The 17,823-nt window shown below is 37.9% G+C and overlaps 1 protein-coding gene across 1 annotated transcript in view; it reads right to left on the bottom strand.

The window, feature by feature from the left end:
* Positions 1–17,823, bottom strand: part of LOC114350359 (titin) — a 37,461-nt gene that overhangs the window by 542 nt on the left and 19,096 nt on the right. The window contains exons 8-16 of the mRNA XM_028301139.1: positions 15,706–15,964; positions 13,258–13,323; positions 11,049–11,214; positions 10,281–10,475; positions 9,423–9,553; positions 9,029–9,104; positions 8,552–8,757; positions 7,519–7,748; positions 355–505 (exon numbers count right to left, since the gene is read on the bottom strand). Coding sequence (XP_028156940.1) covers positions 355–505; positions 7,519–7,748; positions 8,552–8,757; positions 9,029–9,104; positions 9,423–9,553; positions 10,281–10,475; positions 11,049–11,214; positions 13,258–13,323; positions 15,706–15,964 — 1,480 coding nt within the window. The remainder of the gene's footprint in view (positions 1–354; positions 506–7,518; positions 7,749–8,551; positions 8,758–9,028; positions 9,105–9,422; positions 9,554–10,280; positions 10,476–11,048; positions 11,215–13,257; positions 13,324–15,705; positions 15,965–17,823) is intronic.

The raw sequence follows: 17,823 nt of genomic DNA, 5'->3' as shown, positions 1-17,823 counted from the left end.
AAAAACAAATAGATTTTATTAATGACACTTATCAGTTTAATAAAATTAAATGTTTTTATTTTGAAGAGGGAATTGAACCACTGTTCTGATCAATGAGCCACCTAATCCAGTCGAAATTCAGCTGACCATTGAGCTACCGTGACGTTTGGTAAATCCGTCGACAAGTGTAGGTATCATGCTGTAGCCAGCCTTGTTTCATTAATCATCATCATCATCATCATCACCATCTCAGCCATAGGACGTCCACTGCTGAAACATAGGCCTCCCCCAATGCTTTCCATGTTGCCTGGTTGTTAGCGGCCTGCGTCCAGCGCCTTCCTGCTACCTTTATGATGTTCACATTGTTTTACAAACCTCTCTATAATCAGCCTCGGCGATGACGGGTGTGCGCATCTCTACTCGCTTCGGCGGCTCCTGCTCCATATTGTGGATGAGCTTGTACACGTCAGAGTGTTGAAGGTGGTCGAGGGACACGGGAGGCTTTTCGTATTTCATGAAGTTGATCCTAGAAACATAATCATGTGAGAAAACTGGACATGTTTAAAAAAATAGCACGTTTTGGTTAATTTGTAAATGTGTGAGACATGTAACGATGTTTGCTGAATTTATTTAAAGCAAAGTGTCCATAAGATAGTTTGGTTGGGCTGTTAGTCATTCACAAAAACGCGCCCCACCATTCTTCCGCTAATGTTTGGGTGTTATCGGTACACGCTAAATTATCCATGAGTGCACACGCACTCTACAATAATGACACTGATATCAAATTCCCTGCACCCCGCGCTTCCATCGATCAAAAATTGGTGGGGCGCATCTTCGTGGATGAAACGATCTATAACAGCTGACATGTATGGAAGTGCGCATATTACACCGATTTGGTATCGATCAATTCCTCATACAAATTGGGAGCCGACAAAAAGTAGGTATTCAGTCTGGGGTGTCTAAGGCTGAGTTAAATACCGATTGAGGTTTTTGGATGTGAAACTCGATTCAGTTTTCATGGGGTTTCTTTACTCTGGTGAATATGCAATAAACCTTTTATCTGATGTGCTATCGTCAGCTGTTAAACATAGATCGTACCATCTACATACGAAAACGCGCCCCACCAAATTTTTGGTCGAGGTAAGCGCGGGGTGCAGGGAGTTTGATCCGAGCAATCCGAGCGTCATTATTGTAGTGTGCGTGTGCACTCATGGATGATTTAGCGTGTACCGATAACACTCAAACATTAGCGGAAGAATAGTGGGGCGCGTCTTCGTGGATGGATTTCGCTTTATAATTTTGAAAGGAAATCAAAATAATTTTACAAGTGCAGTGATGTCGCATTTGGCAATACAGAATCGTTTGGATAAATAATGATAAAACTTGAGATTAATTAGAAATGAACTTTTGGTGCCAAGATTTCACAATTATAAATGATGTTCATTATTTACCTCTGAATTTATGGGATTTGGATGGAAAGTCGAACGTCTCAACATGTAAAGTTCAACATTTTCAAGTGATATAATTACTTCTAATTACATATGTATGCTGCAAGTATAAGACGTAGTTGTTGCAATTCACGAAAGCGAGTGAGCTTTACATGTGTGGTGGCTTACTACTGTTCATTTTTCAAAAGTTTTGATAGACATTACACTATCGTTATGTGCATGTACACGTACACACACAAGCAAAGCTCACTCGCCTTCGTGAGTTGCAAGAACTATAATAATGTGTAAATTATGTACATGAAATGCATATGGTTCCGAGTGATGTGATAAAAAACTTAACACCTTCATGCTTTTAAACTCACTTCAATTATCTTATCGTAATTAACAACATACATCTCTCGAAGATAATGAAAATCCACCAGGTGGCAGTTAGACTCTCTGGAAAAGTATTTTTTAGTTCTTTTTTTGCCGTAAAAATGTCTTAGATAAGGGCTTGGCAATATAGGTCGTGCATCACAATGGTTAAAGATTCTATAACCTAAGAAATGGATATTGTTGCATTTGAGATTCTATCACAAATTAGATATTTTTAATCTTGAAAAAAATCAATTACAGCTGGGAATATATCGACGAACTTTCGCTTCGCGTCGTGTAACCAAACTGACCGCTGAGCTACCATCCCAATGTCTCCGTAGCTTAGTGGTCAGCAAGCTAAAGGTTGTAGTTTCATCCCCATACGAAGCAGTATTTTTTACGAGAAAACGACTTTTCACGTGACTGTACTGACACCTGAGCTACCACAGACCACTCCGTAGCTCAGTGGTCAGCAAGCTTAGTCAGCTAGCTAAAGGACGTGGTTTTCATTCCTGCCTGAAGCAGGAGGTAACTAAAAATCTAATAAAGCGCTTGCCTTTGATCTTAAATCATGGTCAGAAGTAGGATCTTTTAATAGAAGTTAAGAAAAAAGATAAAAAAAATTGAGACAAATTAATTTTAAGTCGCTGACTTTCAAAAAACGCTAGTGTTGGGACTTTTAGATTGGTACCTACCTAATCGAAAAATACAAAAATTGTAAAGTAACTTTATAAGCTACTAGGTGGTTCGCGTACCGTAATTTTTTTAAATAATATTAGTAATCATGTTAATTAACCTCTCGTGTTAAGCTAAAATGCTTGTGTTACGAGTGGGTTCACCCACAATATTCGCGGCGGGGATCGAACCCGCGTTCCTCGGATCACGAAAGTCATTCCGAGACCTTCACCGTAATTTCGGCTACCGTAGCTTAAAATAGGCGTTTGCGGGTTTGATTCCTAGCGGGGACAAAAAAAAATGATTTTTTTGACAAATTGTTAAATAATATAAGACAAAGTACATACCTATACTGCCTATTATAAGATTTCGGGTTCCCCCAAGGCCAGATGTCGTTCCAATTCTCTATCTGCCACCGGACAAACATGCAAACAAACAGATAATTTCTAGTGAGTAAGTGAGACACACAAGTTGCAAGCTGAAATTTAAAAATGATAATGAAACCCCTGGTTTTTGTTCCGATTTTTGTAAAGGGGTTCGCGATAAATATTGGATTTAAAGACCATAAAAATATGTGACGGAAAAATCATAGATTGTTAGGAAAAATATAGTGTAGGTAGAGCTTCCAAAACTTTTTTTTAACTGCGACCGCTCTTGGGAATTAGCCATTTTTTGCGATGATCAACTCTTTCTTTTTATTTTCGATCATCTCATGACGCCATGGGAAGCCCAGGACAGCCTATGCCCCCTGTTGATCTCCTAGTGGGATAAACATTTTTGGCAAAAGGAATAGATAGAATCATCATCTACCCCCAATTTATAGGATTTTCTATTAATACTATTATGTTTGTATTAAGTTATCATAGTAGGTAACCGAATTTTTGTAATTCTTCCTATGACATGCTGCACATTCGTTCAATCGTTACATTTTCTGTAAAAAACCAGGGGTTGAAGCTCATGAAACATACATTATGTATAAACATTTACAATGTAAACATATAACTACTTGAATTTACAATGAACCTCTAAAATTCTACTGAAACTAGTGCAACAGTAAATAATTTCAAATGATAATTACATTACATTATTACATTACATAATTATGTATTACCAACTTATGAATAACTAGAAGCTTATTTATTAATTTACAAACAAAAAGAACTAGCTTTCTAAACATTTCCATGATGAAATGATGATATTTTTACTATTATCGAATTTTGCGTACAAAATAATAATATCTATTCCTCCACCTACGCCCTAATTATATTCCTTTTTTTTTCTATCCTCAACGAGGAAGCTCTTGGCCTGTATCTCAAGATGGTAAGTGATGATCAGGCCGAAGGCGGAAGCGAGCTTCACCCGGAATCCTCAACCACGGAGGAACTGGCTATCTTACCTCTAACTGCCGGAACACAACAATTCTTTTAACATTGTTGTTATGGCGACAGACTTAGGTAAGATGGTGGTAGGGCTTGCTCTAAGTCCGCCTGGCGCTAGCCAGGAGAGCAAGCCCTACCACCAACCAAACCGAACAGAAAAATCTGCCCCCACTGGGAATCGAACCCGGGACCTCTGCGTCTGATGAAGGTGGTTTTACCACTAGACCACAGAGGCGGTTACCTATTTCACCACAATAGCCCACCGGTGGATGGAGATCGATGCTGACCATCGAGCTACTATCATGTAGGTAACCTAACTCTACTTTGGTTGACTGGAAGAAATTGCTTTTCGCAACTAGTCAGGATTCATTATTAGGCATATCATTGTTATTGTGCATAATTTAAATCCTAAACAAACAAAACGATTCTGTACATTATAATAACATTTTTAGTCCAGTCAATAAAGCATTATAGATGGAAAACTGTAGAACACAATTTCTGACTTCAGGACTTTATTTAGACTAGTTAGGAGGTGAACATAGCAAAAGTCCCCACCCTTAGCCCTTGAGCCGGCGGGGAAAGGGGGGTTTAAAGGTGCCACTTTTCGGTTTTTCGCTTAATCCTCGGAAACTATGCGTCCTAGTGACATGACTACTTTGAACCAAAAAAAGCATATTCAATTTGCTACAGATGAGATAGACAAGTTTTTCTATAAATTGTATAGTTTTCGCGGCATCTGCTCTAGAAGGTCTGTAATATTGGAAATTTTATTTTTGTCTTACATGTTACTATCAGGAGAAAATCGACTAAATGAACATTGAGCAATCATTCTAGACAAGCGGGAGCATGTTAAGTCTAGTTCCAGCGAGGGGACTACACCGTGCGTATATTTAGACGAATCACTTTGAGCCACTTTTGAGTCCCCATCACTCAAAAACTACTGTGCATTAACACTTCAAATTTGGCTCATGTGTTGAGACTTGCAAGATATACATCAGTTTCAAATTTCATAAATATGCCTCAAACGGTTCTTTAGATATTGACGTCCAAAAATCTACATGTCTGACCTATAGACCAAATTCTAACCACTTCCAGATGACCTCGAAGGTTCAAATTTGGCATCCAGAAAGGTAGTTATGTAAATACAAAGGAACAAATAAAAAACCAGTAAATTTTAACATTTCACATGTGATAGATAGATTTTAGTGCTCTAAATATCGATTTTTGAACGTCAATACCTAAATAACCGTTTGAGGTATATTTATGAAATTTGAAGCTGATGTATATCTTGCAAGTCTCAATACATGAGCCAAATTTGAAGTGTTAATGCACAGTAGTTTTTGAATGATGAGGAGTCAAAAGTGGCTCTAATTGGTTCGTCTAAATATACGCACGGTGCAGTCCCCTCCCCGGAACTAGGCTTAACATGCTCCCGCATGTCTATAGTGTTTGCTCAATGTTGATTTAGTCGATTTTCTCCTGAAAGGAACATGTAAGACAACAATAAAATTTCCAATTTTACAGACCTTCTAGAGCAGATGCCGCAAAAACTATACAAGATATAGAAAAACTTGACTGTCTCACCTGTTGCAAATTGAATAAGCTTTTTTTGGTTCATAGTAGTCATGTCACTAGGACGCATAGTTTCCGAGGATTAAGCGAAAAACCGAAAAGTGGTACCTTTAAACCCCCCTCTCCCCGCCGGCTCAAGGGCTAAGGGCGGGGACTTTTGCTATGTTCACCACCTAACTAGGCTAAATAAAGTCCCGAGGTCAGAAATGGTGTTCCATGGATTTCTCTCTACACCGTCGTTAAGGCATTCATTGACTGGACTATTTGTGCAAATTATTTTTAGCTAATATAAATACATAACAAAGTTTAGAGCAATCAACTGCATATCAAGCTGCTACAAAATTATATAACTACAATCTTATGTAAGGTATAGTCTGGTCTGCGAGCACGTAGAATTTTGTCCAATGACCCCAAGCTACCCATCCTATTGCTCGCGCGTAATTATGTTGCTGTCGCGCTCGCACACTCACTGCGGGCGCGCGTCGCACAGTCGCGACAGCAATATAATTACGCGCGAGCGATAAGGATGGGTAGCTTGGGGTCATTGGACAAAATTCTACGTGCTCACAGACCGGGCTTTAGTTGTAAATTGGTGCTATGTTACAACAGAAATGTGTCTGATGTATTTATGTAATGACATGCGTGTAAGCCTGTGTATGAAGCATGACCAACCTCTCATCGTATGGCAGTATGTCGCTTTCATATGACCTATAATGACAAATGAATCACATGAAAAATGATCTTCATCTTAAATAAAATGGGATGTCAATTTTCCACCACACACTTTTCATGTTAAGTAAATTCGTCATAAACATAAATATGAAACGGCACTTTGCCACAAAAGTGATAATGTGACTAACTATAGAAGTGTGACGAATATTTGTGACGAGTTAACTAGGTGGCAAGTTGACAAATATCCATAAACTACTACATATTTGCTACAAAACATTTGAAACACAGTGAATACATTAAATCTATTAAAAATGGGTTACTTTATGCCAATGAACACTGGTAATACTTTAAGAATTTTGTTAAATAAACATTATCTATTCTATTGAAACATAAATTTTAATACCTAATTAATTTGAAAATTATTTCAATTGACAATAAAATGGCACTAGCTTAAGTAACAAACTCTTCCAGGAGCAAGGTTTGATTGGTTTCAAAAACTCAATGGATTACTCTTAAAAAAACTATTCATAAATTAAAAATTTCAAATGTTTCCATTCCTTTCTCGCAGAGCGAGATACAAGCATGACGGACAGTGACAGATAGAGCCGAAGCTACGTATGCCATATTTCGTGGTTTAGATGGTCTCATATGTCGCTGGTTGAAATCCGGCTCGAAGGACCTTGTAAAATTTTATGGCAGAGGCCCAGTTCAGCAAAACAAGAATTAAAAATGAGTATTTAGAAGAGTTGACGTCACAGAGCAAGCGTGTAAACTTACAAATCTTGCTCCAGTAAGATAAACAGGCATAGCGTAACTTAGAGTAGGGGCACACCGTTGATTTTTCGTCGGCCGATAGTTTAGTCGGGCAGTTGAACAGTATGGGCATGTAAGGGAGTGCGCACACTACGCCGATTCGATTTGGCCGCTTCTTCATACAATTTAAAATCGGCAAAACTATCGGCCAACTAAAAATCAACGGTGTGCGCCTACTCTTAGAAGTTTCCTTCCTTCAGTAGTGGAGTGGTGTATAGTTTTGTTTCGTAAAACGTCGGAGTAGGTTAGGTCCCAACCACCACGTTCGCGTTGCCCTGCTACGTTAACATGGCAGTTGAGACTAAATTGTTTCACCACCACTTTAATTTTGTGCCGACCACACGTTGCCTAACATGGTGGATGGGACAAAAATGATGTTTCATCTACCACGTTGAGTCATTAATTTACTACGGTAATTAAAAAGACAAGTGCAGTATGACCATAAAGGAGCTATTGCGAACTCTTCTTGGTTGAAAATATTCACAAATAGCTACATTTCCAGCTAGTATTGAAAATATTTGGTTCGCTTGATAGCTCTTTCATAAGTTCAGCTCTGTCACATGTCTTTGCCTCACCGCTCCACTACCAGAAAAACCTATAAGCCTGAATATACATTAAGCACAAACCCTTTAGTTTTTCCTTGAATCATCTCAGCCTGCGCGCTCAACGTCTCAGCAATGAATGCCTCGTTGTACGCATCAGCAGGTTTCCTCCACCTCCTTCCTCCAGGAAGGACCAAAGGCCTGGCTTGAGGCTCTGGGTTCCCAAACACGGGCTTCGGCTTGCCCACGCGTGGGGTCGGACGCTGCTTCACTTGCCGAGACTCTTGTTCAAGCCTCATTTGCTCCATCAACTCCTGATGTGGGTAGGAAGGTTAATACTCGCACGGTTTGCTAAATCTATGTGCGAGTGGTGGTGTATGTAAAAGTTCTAGGTGGCATCGATAGATGATGCTAATGTAAGATTATACTTAGATACAGTTGTATGTATAGTTGTTTTCAGTACCATCAAGAGGTGGCGTTGGCTGTGTTTTAAATCGCAATTGTGAGTTACGCCATAGTTCGTAACATATGACACAGTTTTCAGTTCCGCTAAAAGATGGCGCTGGCTGTTCTTTGGATCGCAGTGGTAAGTTGCGTCATTTAAAGCAGCAATAAAATTTTCTAATTTATATAATATTAAAAATAGCTGTTGCTGGGGGAGAAAAAAATGAAGCGGAGAAAGTGCAAATCAAAAGAGAATGGGCAAAATTCTCGAGTTATTATTACACATCACAGTAACTAATATTGATCCAGATAAATTGAACTGTAGGTATACATATTTATTGCTGTATTGCTGCGTAGAAAAGGATTTAAAATTACTTCTTTAGGAAGTTTTAGATTGAAACCTAAAAGGTAGTTTTCTGTTGGACTAATACTGCTACTTATAGCTGATAAGTGATCACAATAACCAGCAAAACTAATTTAAAATTTTACATGTTGTTGTGGTAGATATTTTATCTAACATTACCAAATCGAAATTCCTTGTATAGAATATAATTTAGAACCCGACAAGCAAAATACCGATGATCTGTTCAACTTCCTTGGATATTACATAATTTTTGCCCGTTCTCTTTTAAACTTAACTTGCTTTAACCGTACCTTATTCAAAAAACCCTACCTTCTTCTGCTTCTCAACTCTTCTCTGTTCCTCCAGCATTTCTTCTTCTTCTTTTCTCAACTTCTCCATTTCTTCTTGCGTGAGACTGGGTTTCGTTTCTTCTACCACCTCCTCGATTGTCGTACCGTTTTGTTCGCCGTTTTGGTTTATTTCTTTTTTAATTATGTTGGATTCTTCTTGCACAGTTTCACAATTGTTTTCGGTTACTGAAAGATTATTTTTGGTTACATTGAAATTAGTGGTTTAAATAAATCTTAGTGCAGAAGAGCTATATTAGACGCAGAAACTTTATAGCAATGTTTGTGCCAGGAAAAATATAATACAGGTAATTTTTAAGTAAAGAAAAAGTTTCAACAAATTCTTTAAAAGAGATAATGAAGATGGAAAATGAAATTGGTAAAAAAGGCGTAAGAGAATGAAGTTAAATTTTGTCATTTGAGGTTTTTTCGAAGTAGTAGCGACAAGGCAAAAACATACCTTCAACAGATTCGAGGGATTCCGACTGCATCTCAGAATGCATCTGCGATTCGGACACAGCAGTTATTTGTGTCTCCTGAAACAAAGGTGATAAAACATTAGTTTAGTTTTAAAATGTTGTTCACTGTTGATGCCGGCATACAACGGCAGGACGGCAGTGATGTTGCGGGCTGTATAAGAAACAATCGAATATAGCTCGTTTCTTCCACGAAGACGCGCCCCAGCAATGTTTGGTCTCGGTCGCGCGGGGTGCGGGAAGTTTGATCCGAGCAATTCGAGCGGCATTATTGTAGTGTGCGTGTGCACTCATGGATGATTTAGCGTGTACCGATAACTCTCGGACATCAGCGGAAGAATGGTGGGTCGCGTCTTCGTGGATGAAACGATCTTATACCTGTTGGGTGAGCTGGCTGAGCTGACGCGTCACCAGGTCGAGGGTCTGCTGGATGACGCCGGGCAGCTGTGCTAGTGCTGCCATCTGCGCGCGCATCTGGGCCAACTGCTGCTCCACGCTCGCGTTCGGATCTGGAGACATCATTATCATCATCATCGTCATCATCATTATAATTAGCATCATTATCACCACCATCATCATTATTATCATCATGAATATTATCATCATCAAGTCATTTAATCTCTCTCACACTTAAGTCTAAACCTAACTTTCATCGTAACTTTAACGATAACCGGTGTTTTTTATGGAGTTCATGGAGTCAGATTTTTGACATTTGTCAATTTTTTTTAAAATTAAAGACAGTTTGATGGTGCGACCCAGCCTAAGCTAACTACTGCTCTATGATCTCGTTAGGATCGGGAGGTCATCATTATCATCATTATTAAGTCTCAAAACAAATCTTCACTTTTGCCTGAGGTAAATTAGGAAGGACCACCCTCTTGTTAGTAGAGATTAAAATAAACTAATGACTTTATGTAAAAGTCACTCATTCATTCAAATAATTTATTTATTTTTTCATATTCTCTGTAGTAAGTTCTCAGAGAGAACTTTTGGACATAACCATACTACTACAGGACATGGGCCGGTGCTGAAAAGAAGCAGCGCCAGAAATTTAGCCACTATTTTCCCTTTCGCGAGATTTTACAAGATTATTATAGTACGTATTGTTGTGAGCTAGGCAGTTTCAATTCCATATTTTTTCTGGTGTTCGTATAATATTTTTCCCTTATTCACCTCTTCGCGATATTCTTGAGAAGAGTGGGGTAATCATAATCATCAAATGATAAAGAAACTCACCGACCATATTCTGCACTCCCATCAACAGCTGCTCAGCTAAACGATTCTTCTCCATATCTTCCACGATCTGGTTCGTCTCCTCAACCACTGCTTCCACGTCCAACTCCACAGGCTCTTCTGTGTCTTCTGGTTCTTCTAGAGGGACTGGAGAAGGAACAGATTCTTCTTCGGGCTTCGGAGGGGGCAGGGGTATACCTGTGGAAAGAGAGGTTTGATTTGAGATTATTATTTTAACGAATAGGAAAAGTTAGGTAGCACTTTCGAAGATGCATTATCGTACATCGTGATGTCCGGCTTTGAGGCATAGACCTCTCCCTAACTATGGGGTGTCTACCACACTCTATCACGCTGGCTCAGCTCAAATTTCGAATCTGCTGTACGATGCCTAAACTGTCGGGCTATGTTCTATTTTTGATTGGATTTTTTTTGCCAATTGGTAAACTATTAGTTGTAAGCTTCAGAAAAATTGTAAAGAAAATTGTTCAGTCTTCCATTGAGTGTCCATCTTCGTTGCTAACTAAGAAATTCAAGCAGTTTTTTGAAACAATTCTTTAGAACAAGTCAGGGCATATAATGTATGCTAGGATGATACTCTAGGGCAGAGTGCCATCCTAAACTGCATCTCACAACATCAGGTGCGATTGCGGTCAAATACCTGCCTTGTTTTGCATGAAAAAAGTACAAGTGGTTTTGATACAGTTCTTTTTTAGAGACGTTTAATTCATGAACGTTCTCTGCTAGAAGACACCTCTTCTTCAAAAACATCACCTGTCTCCTCAAGATCTGGCACTTCACTTTCTGGCAGAGGGTCAACAGCTTCCAAGAACTCGGGCACCTCCTCAGGGACCAGTATTGGGTCCTCTGGCTCTACTGGTGGTGGAGGAGGCTCGTTGAGGGCTCGCTCCTCCCAGGGTAGAGGACCGGTCTCGAAATTCTGGTGGATTGGGATGGATATGAGATGAGATGAGGAAAAATGTGTGAGAAAATGGGTGTACTGCTTGTCTAGATGTTTGAGATTGTGAGAGTAATGTGTTTTGATTTGAATGAATAAAATGGGTGTGGTGTCCCCTCGCAGCGGCTAAAAGTTTGAAGACATTTTGAAATAAGAGTAGGCGCACACCGTTGATTTTTCGTCGGCCGATAGTTTAGTCGGGCAGTTGATCAGTATGGACATTTAGATGGGAGTGCGCACACTACGTCGATTTGATTTGGGCGATTCTTCATACAATTTAAAATCGGGAACAACTATCGGTCAACTAAAAATCAACGGTGTGCGCCTACTCTAAACGAGAAGGCATGAATTTTAGAAAAAATTTTTGCTAGAAAATTATGTGCACTATGAATAATATTAGTTCTAAATTCTCTAATATTACTTGTAGACCTCTCTCCCATCTTGCTTACATCTCTAAGCAGATTGTTTTTCTATAGCATCAACTGCTGAGCGAGGCGAGCTAGGAAAATGCAACCAAGCAATGGTCGTTTTTTCTTGCTGTGCACAACACTTTAGTAAGTAAGTAGAAACATTATTGTGACTAATTTGTTCATTTTAACCAAGTAAATACCTACATTACAATTTTTAAATCGGCGCCATAATGTGCTTGTGATTGAATGTAAAATGTGACCGATTGCGAATAAGTGCAGTCAATGTTGAAAAGCAACAATGTTGAAAAGCAATGTAGATGACTGTATGTAAGACGTGACACATTTTTTTTGTTGTAGTGTTTTTTTACAATGATGCTTTTAAAATTAAAAACCTACCTGTGTAAAATTTTGTAAATTGTTTACAATTTTATACATATTCTTCTTGTATCTTTCAATTTTATTCATAAGTTTTGACACGTAATTTTGGAAGAAAAATCAACATAAATTACACAGATTCATTATACTTGCCTCAATATTCTCGTATATCTAAAATATTTAATTGTCTACACATAGACATTCAACACTACATAACTTTTTAGAATGAAGAAGATTTACAAACAGTAGTTGTTACATAAATAAGTTTCTTTTTTGTATTTGCAAACGAACAAAACTAAATATGATAACTAAACATAATTAAATAAATTGATATAATTCAATTTTAAATTCTTGCAATTTTTACAATCATTTATCTCTTGTAAATCCAAATACAATGTACCTACACATTGGGTTCATAGTGTGTGTGTGTATGCTGTTATACAATTCTTTGAATAAAGTCATCGCATAAGTGTAGAGAAAAATATCTAATTGACAACAAATTAAATACCTATTAAAAGTAGTTTAATGTCATTCAGGGACACATAAGTGGGATAATATAAAATATAAAATAAAAAGTTTAAGTTTTAGTAACATATTTATTAGCTTAAATTAACATTCCTCGTTAATACTATTAAATTACATTAATTTAGTTTCTCTAATATTACTGTTAACATAACAATTGGGAAAAAAGTGCTATTAAGGTCCCATTTCTCCTTAAAGCTAGCTTAGTTAGCTTAAAGTATCTGTGCAAAGCGGAAACAATTCAAATAAGTAGCTTTATGCGCGAGACAAGCTAAGCAATAAGACATAGCTTACTTAAGCGCGAGATTTAAAGCTAGGCTAAAAGCAAATATAAAAAATAAGCAGTTTGGCATGTGAATGTAAATTGTACGTGATTAGTAAGCTAAAAAAAGGCTTTAATATTTTTCGTATAGCTATTAAATTACACGTCCTTATTTAAAATAAGCTATATTAATAGCTTAGACTGCAATTATTTAGCCTATAAGCTAAATTAGTTTAGCTCGCGGTGTACCTCACATTTAGAGAAGCTAAATTAAGTTAGCTTAGAGCGTAAACATTTAGCTTTAATCTGAAAGTTAGCTTAGCTCGCGGTGTCGTTACGTAACATTAGTATACAATACAATACTTACGATCTAACAAAGTTTTAAGTATTTAGTAAAGGCAGTGGTAGCTGTAATTATTAGGTACAGGGTGAAATAGGACCTTATTAACAGATTACCTCGGGTTTGTAATCGGGGGCTACTTTTGGCTTCGGCTGTTTCACTATTTTCACTTTGTACGGCGTCTGTAACAAGAGAAAACTAAATTTAAAATATCTGTTAGTTACTATTAACTAAATTGGATGAGATAAGGTACAACGCGGTCAAGTTAACTGCGCACTTGCCTGCCGTGTCGTCACATTGACGCTCTGGTTCGGATGGGGCGAACGCGGGGAGGTGTGCGAGGGAGAGTCACATTCCGGCCAGGTGCGCAGTTAACTTGACCGGGTTGTATAGCCTGACCAGGAACATAAAAACCCTCGCCATGTTGCGGAAAATTAATGGTACTAATTTCTTTTAATGGCAACAGTAACTGAAAACTTCATTGACATGTCACCTTGCATGTCAGTCTATTGCTGTCAAAGTGTAAACAAACTTTATTTTAAATGTGCGCAATTGATTTTGTGAATTAAATTGCTAAAATCTTTTTATAGTCGTCAAAGAAAAGTGGTTCACAATGTGTTAAAGTATTTGTCGAAGAGAAATACTAAGGGTTCGGACAATATTTTCATTGAATAATGTTTCCGACAAAGGTTGTCAAATTGACTGACATGTTTATCGTATAGTACAGTCAACTATGAAAATTAGCTGTGGTTTGTTTCAACTACCTATTTTAAAGTTTTTTGTCACTTTGTAAGTATTGAATTTTATGGAATTGGGAAAGAAGTACCGAGTTTGAAGCGTTCATGAGCAGACATTGTAGTTGAATATTCAAGTTCAGAATTTGATTATTGATGAATAATAATAAAATCCTACTTGCTCGATTGATGGTTTCATTTAATTTATTTAAACCAGTTTACCTATAGTATAATACGTTTTTGTTAATTTATGAAAATATTAAATAAGCCTATAATCCTGAATCCTGATACATAAAGTTAGCCTATTAATTTAATACAGGTACGACTGTACCCAGTGTTGCACTATCAAATGCAATTGGAGCGCCTCTATGTCAGGGTTTTTATGTTCCTGGTCAGGCTATAATGTAGGCTAGGCAGGCCTCTCATTAGGTGGGCCGACGATCTGATGCAGTTCGTAGATAGCAAGGGCCCGGTGGTTGTGTGTGATGATAATAATCTTTGGGAGAAGCCTTTACTCAGCAGTCAATAAGCTTAGCTAAGTTTGCATAGTACTAGTATTATATTATCTGTGGTTATACAAAGCGGAAGCTTTCATTTATTAAGATGAGGCAATAAGCACAAAATGATCGTAAAGGTAGCAGGAAGGCGCTGGGCGCAGGCCGCTTCCAACCGGGCAACATGGAAAACATTGGGAGAGGCCTATGTTCAGCAGTGGACGTCCTATGGCTGAGATGACGATGATGATGAACACATTCACACGAGACTCGTACATGGTAGACGCAAATTGAAAAGCGTAGATTGACGACAAGCTAAAAATGAAACAAGCCTAGCTCGCGGTAATCCGCGAAATTATGTACTAAACATAGAAGGCTATGTTTTGAAAAGTCAGTAATTTTTCTGTAGAATAAGTCCGAATTAGTTTGCAAAAAAGAAAGTATCTCTAAAATAAGCGTATTCTCAATCTTATAATGGTTGAAGAATTAGATAAGTCCTTCAAAAATATCAGTTTAAGCGCAAAACAAGAAAAGAAAGCTAAAGAAAGTTCTTTGTTATAAAAAGTTAAGTTTTGTTATAAAAAAAATAGAAAAAGATATTTACCAAACTAAAAACCACTGTTATCCACGATCACTCACAATAAACTGAATTAAAATCAGTTCCTATTCCAATTCAATTGCCAAATTGTCTTGTTTGCTATTATCGTTGACAGCTAGCCAAAATCATTGATGAAATAGCCGTGATTACTTTGATGATGCTATGTCAATCGTAAGATATAGGTACTATGTTTTAAAGGTTATTTCCTGGATTGAAATAGATCTTCATTGAAAACACTGTTGACCAAGGTTATTCGTCATCACCATTTCAGCCACAGGACGTCCACTGCTGAACATAGGCCTCCCTCAATGATTTCCACATCGCCCGGTTGGTAGCGGCCTGCATCCAGCGCCTTCCTGCTACCTTTATGAGGTTGTCCGTCCACCTTGCGGGTGGACTTAAACTTTAAATAGGATCATTCAGGTCAATTTAGTCTCCACTGCACCGTAAATTATGGAGCACGCCCTCTATAATTTACGGAAGCAAAGAAGGAGGATCCAAGGAGGAGGAGGTGGACCAACGACCTCATAAAGGTAGCAGGAAGGCGCTGGATGCAGGCCGCTACCAACCAGGCGATGTGGAAATCATTAGGGGAGGCTTATGTTCAGCAGTGGACGTCCTGTGGCTGAAAGGATGATGATGGTGAAAGTTTCTTTAAGATTTAAGATTCTATGGTATGATCTAAATCTTATTCAAGACTTAAAATGTCTAGATAATCTAGAAAATTTTCAAGCTTACCTCAATCTTTTCTTCCTCCTGAATGTATCCGAAATATCCAAACTTCGCCTTCGGGACTGGCCGCTTCGGCTTTTGCAGGAACGTCGTCCATTTCTTCTCTTCTTCTTTCTTCTTTTCTTCTGCCGTCCTGATCAGCTCATCGTTTAATGCCTTGAGGACTTCCGAGTCTTTCAGCGACTCGATGATGGGTTTGATCTTCTTGAAGTCCACGCTGGAATCGTCAGCCCGGTGCATGTGTGATTTCAGCACGCGAGAGAGCCTATTCAACCATTTTATGTGAGTGTTCTGTGTGGTTTTGTTTAGTTTATTGCGCTTAAGTTGAATGTGTCCGAAGCGTGCAACTTATGCAGTGCCGGATGAACCCTTAGGCAAATTGAGCAATTGCTTGTGGCATCAAAAAGAGCATAAGAATGTGAGGCAGGTTTCCATACAGTTAACCTTTAAATAGAATAACTTCTACAACATTCTTAGGAATCACTTTAGATGCTAAACTTCAGTGGGGTCCTCATATTGAAAGTATTGAAATCAAGTCAGCAAAGTTCAGTTCGGCTGCTTTTGCATTGAGAAAGCTACATTCTATAATAATGTAAACTGCGAGTCTAAAATGGAATATGCTGATGTTAAATTTCAAATGGATGCAGTAGAAATAAATGTCACTGGAGTCGATCCTGCAACCGCTCATAGTCCTCATAGGCTCATAGTCCGTTAAAACCTTTAAATCAAATCAAATTAAAAAATATATTTAGTAATAACCCTAATACAGCTTGCTCTGTAACCACTTCGGGACAACATAATATGGGCTGGAGCTGAGAAGAAGTGGCGGAAGAAACTCAGTCACCTTTGTCAGCCTCTTTTTCATTCAATGTTTATGTATCTAATAAATGAGGTACAGTACAACGGTCATTCTCACGATTAGGCGTTCTCAGCCTAATTACCATATTATTTTTGAAATTTGGCTTAATTGACTTAAACGCATTTAAATATGAAACACATGAAAAGTACGAATTTAACAATCGTTAAGGCGTCAAATTATTCCAAGCGGTTTTCGCGTAAATGAGACCCAAAAATTTTATGGTCACGGTAATTAGATAAGGCTAATACTTAATCTAACGGTAATTAGAAAAAATATGTAAAATAGCAAGAAAACAATATCTTGCTTTGATAAATTTGTATATAAATATAAATAGCGTCATAAAAAACGCTGTAGGTACACTTAATAACCCTTTGAAAAAAGGAAAACACTCATTTCTATTATTTATTGTATCAAGATATTTTCAGTATACTGCAATAATCGAGGCTATAACAGGAACACTTAGTTTCGACCAGAAGGGGCTACGTGTCACATTCTTTCATCAGAATCTTAATCATCATTTATTTTATTTGATTTCAATGTGGTACAAACGATTTAACGTACAGATAATGGATCAGGAGATCTCACAAATTTGATTTTTCGGATATGCATATTATGTCGAAAAATTAATTAATGATTTAAGTGATTTTTCCTCTTTTTAATCTATCTGCGATCAGCCATCACCCATTATCAGATTAAATTGAATTTGTAATAATGACAGTTCCAGCTCAGCATATCCCATGATTTGTCACCTCGATTCTTTTACAATAAGTTTTCAGATTGATGCTATTCGCTTTCTCCTGAGCCTAAATGCAGAATTCTTAGAATTTAGAAGGGATGCAGCAAATAGATTGCATGAAGGTCTAGTCTTTGGTTGTAAGCTTTACAGGATTTTCCACACCCTCTTTGACGTTTGGTATCACTTCAGTGGACTTTGTAAACCAAGGTGCACAGCTCAAGATTTTTAAAACTTTATTTTGAAAACGTTAAAGTATTTCTACATTTGCGAGGCTAAGTCGATGCCATGTCTACATGGGTTTTAGGATCCATTTGTATTAGTTTGTTCTCCAAGCTTCTTCTGTCTAGTACCCATTGCATATCACGAAGTTTTTTCTATGCATAACAAAGCAGGTAGGATGCAGTTTAGGATGGTACAAAGTGCCTATACACTCTTGCCTTGAAAAGTCCCATTGTCTGTTGATTTGTTCTCTTTTGTTCTTAATGTGATCACGCCAGGTAAGTGTTACTGTTGGAAAATCTCATCTTCT

Source organism: Ostrinia furnacalis, unplaced genomic scaffold, assembly GCF_004193835.3.
Source record: "Ostrinia furnacalis isolate ACB-3 unplaced genomic scaffold, ASM419383v2 OfSCF0075, whole genome shotgun sequence".
Taxonomy (NCBI): domain Eukaryota; kingdom Metazoa; phylum Arthropoda; class Insecta; order Lepidoptera; family Crambidae; genus Ostrinia; species Ostrinia furnacalis.
Note: the sequence above shows the minus strand (reverse complement) of the source record. Positions and strands in the feature narration are given on the sequence as shown.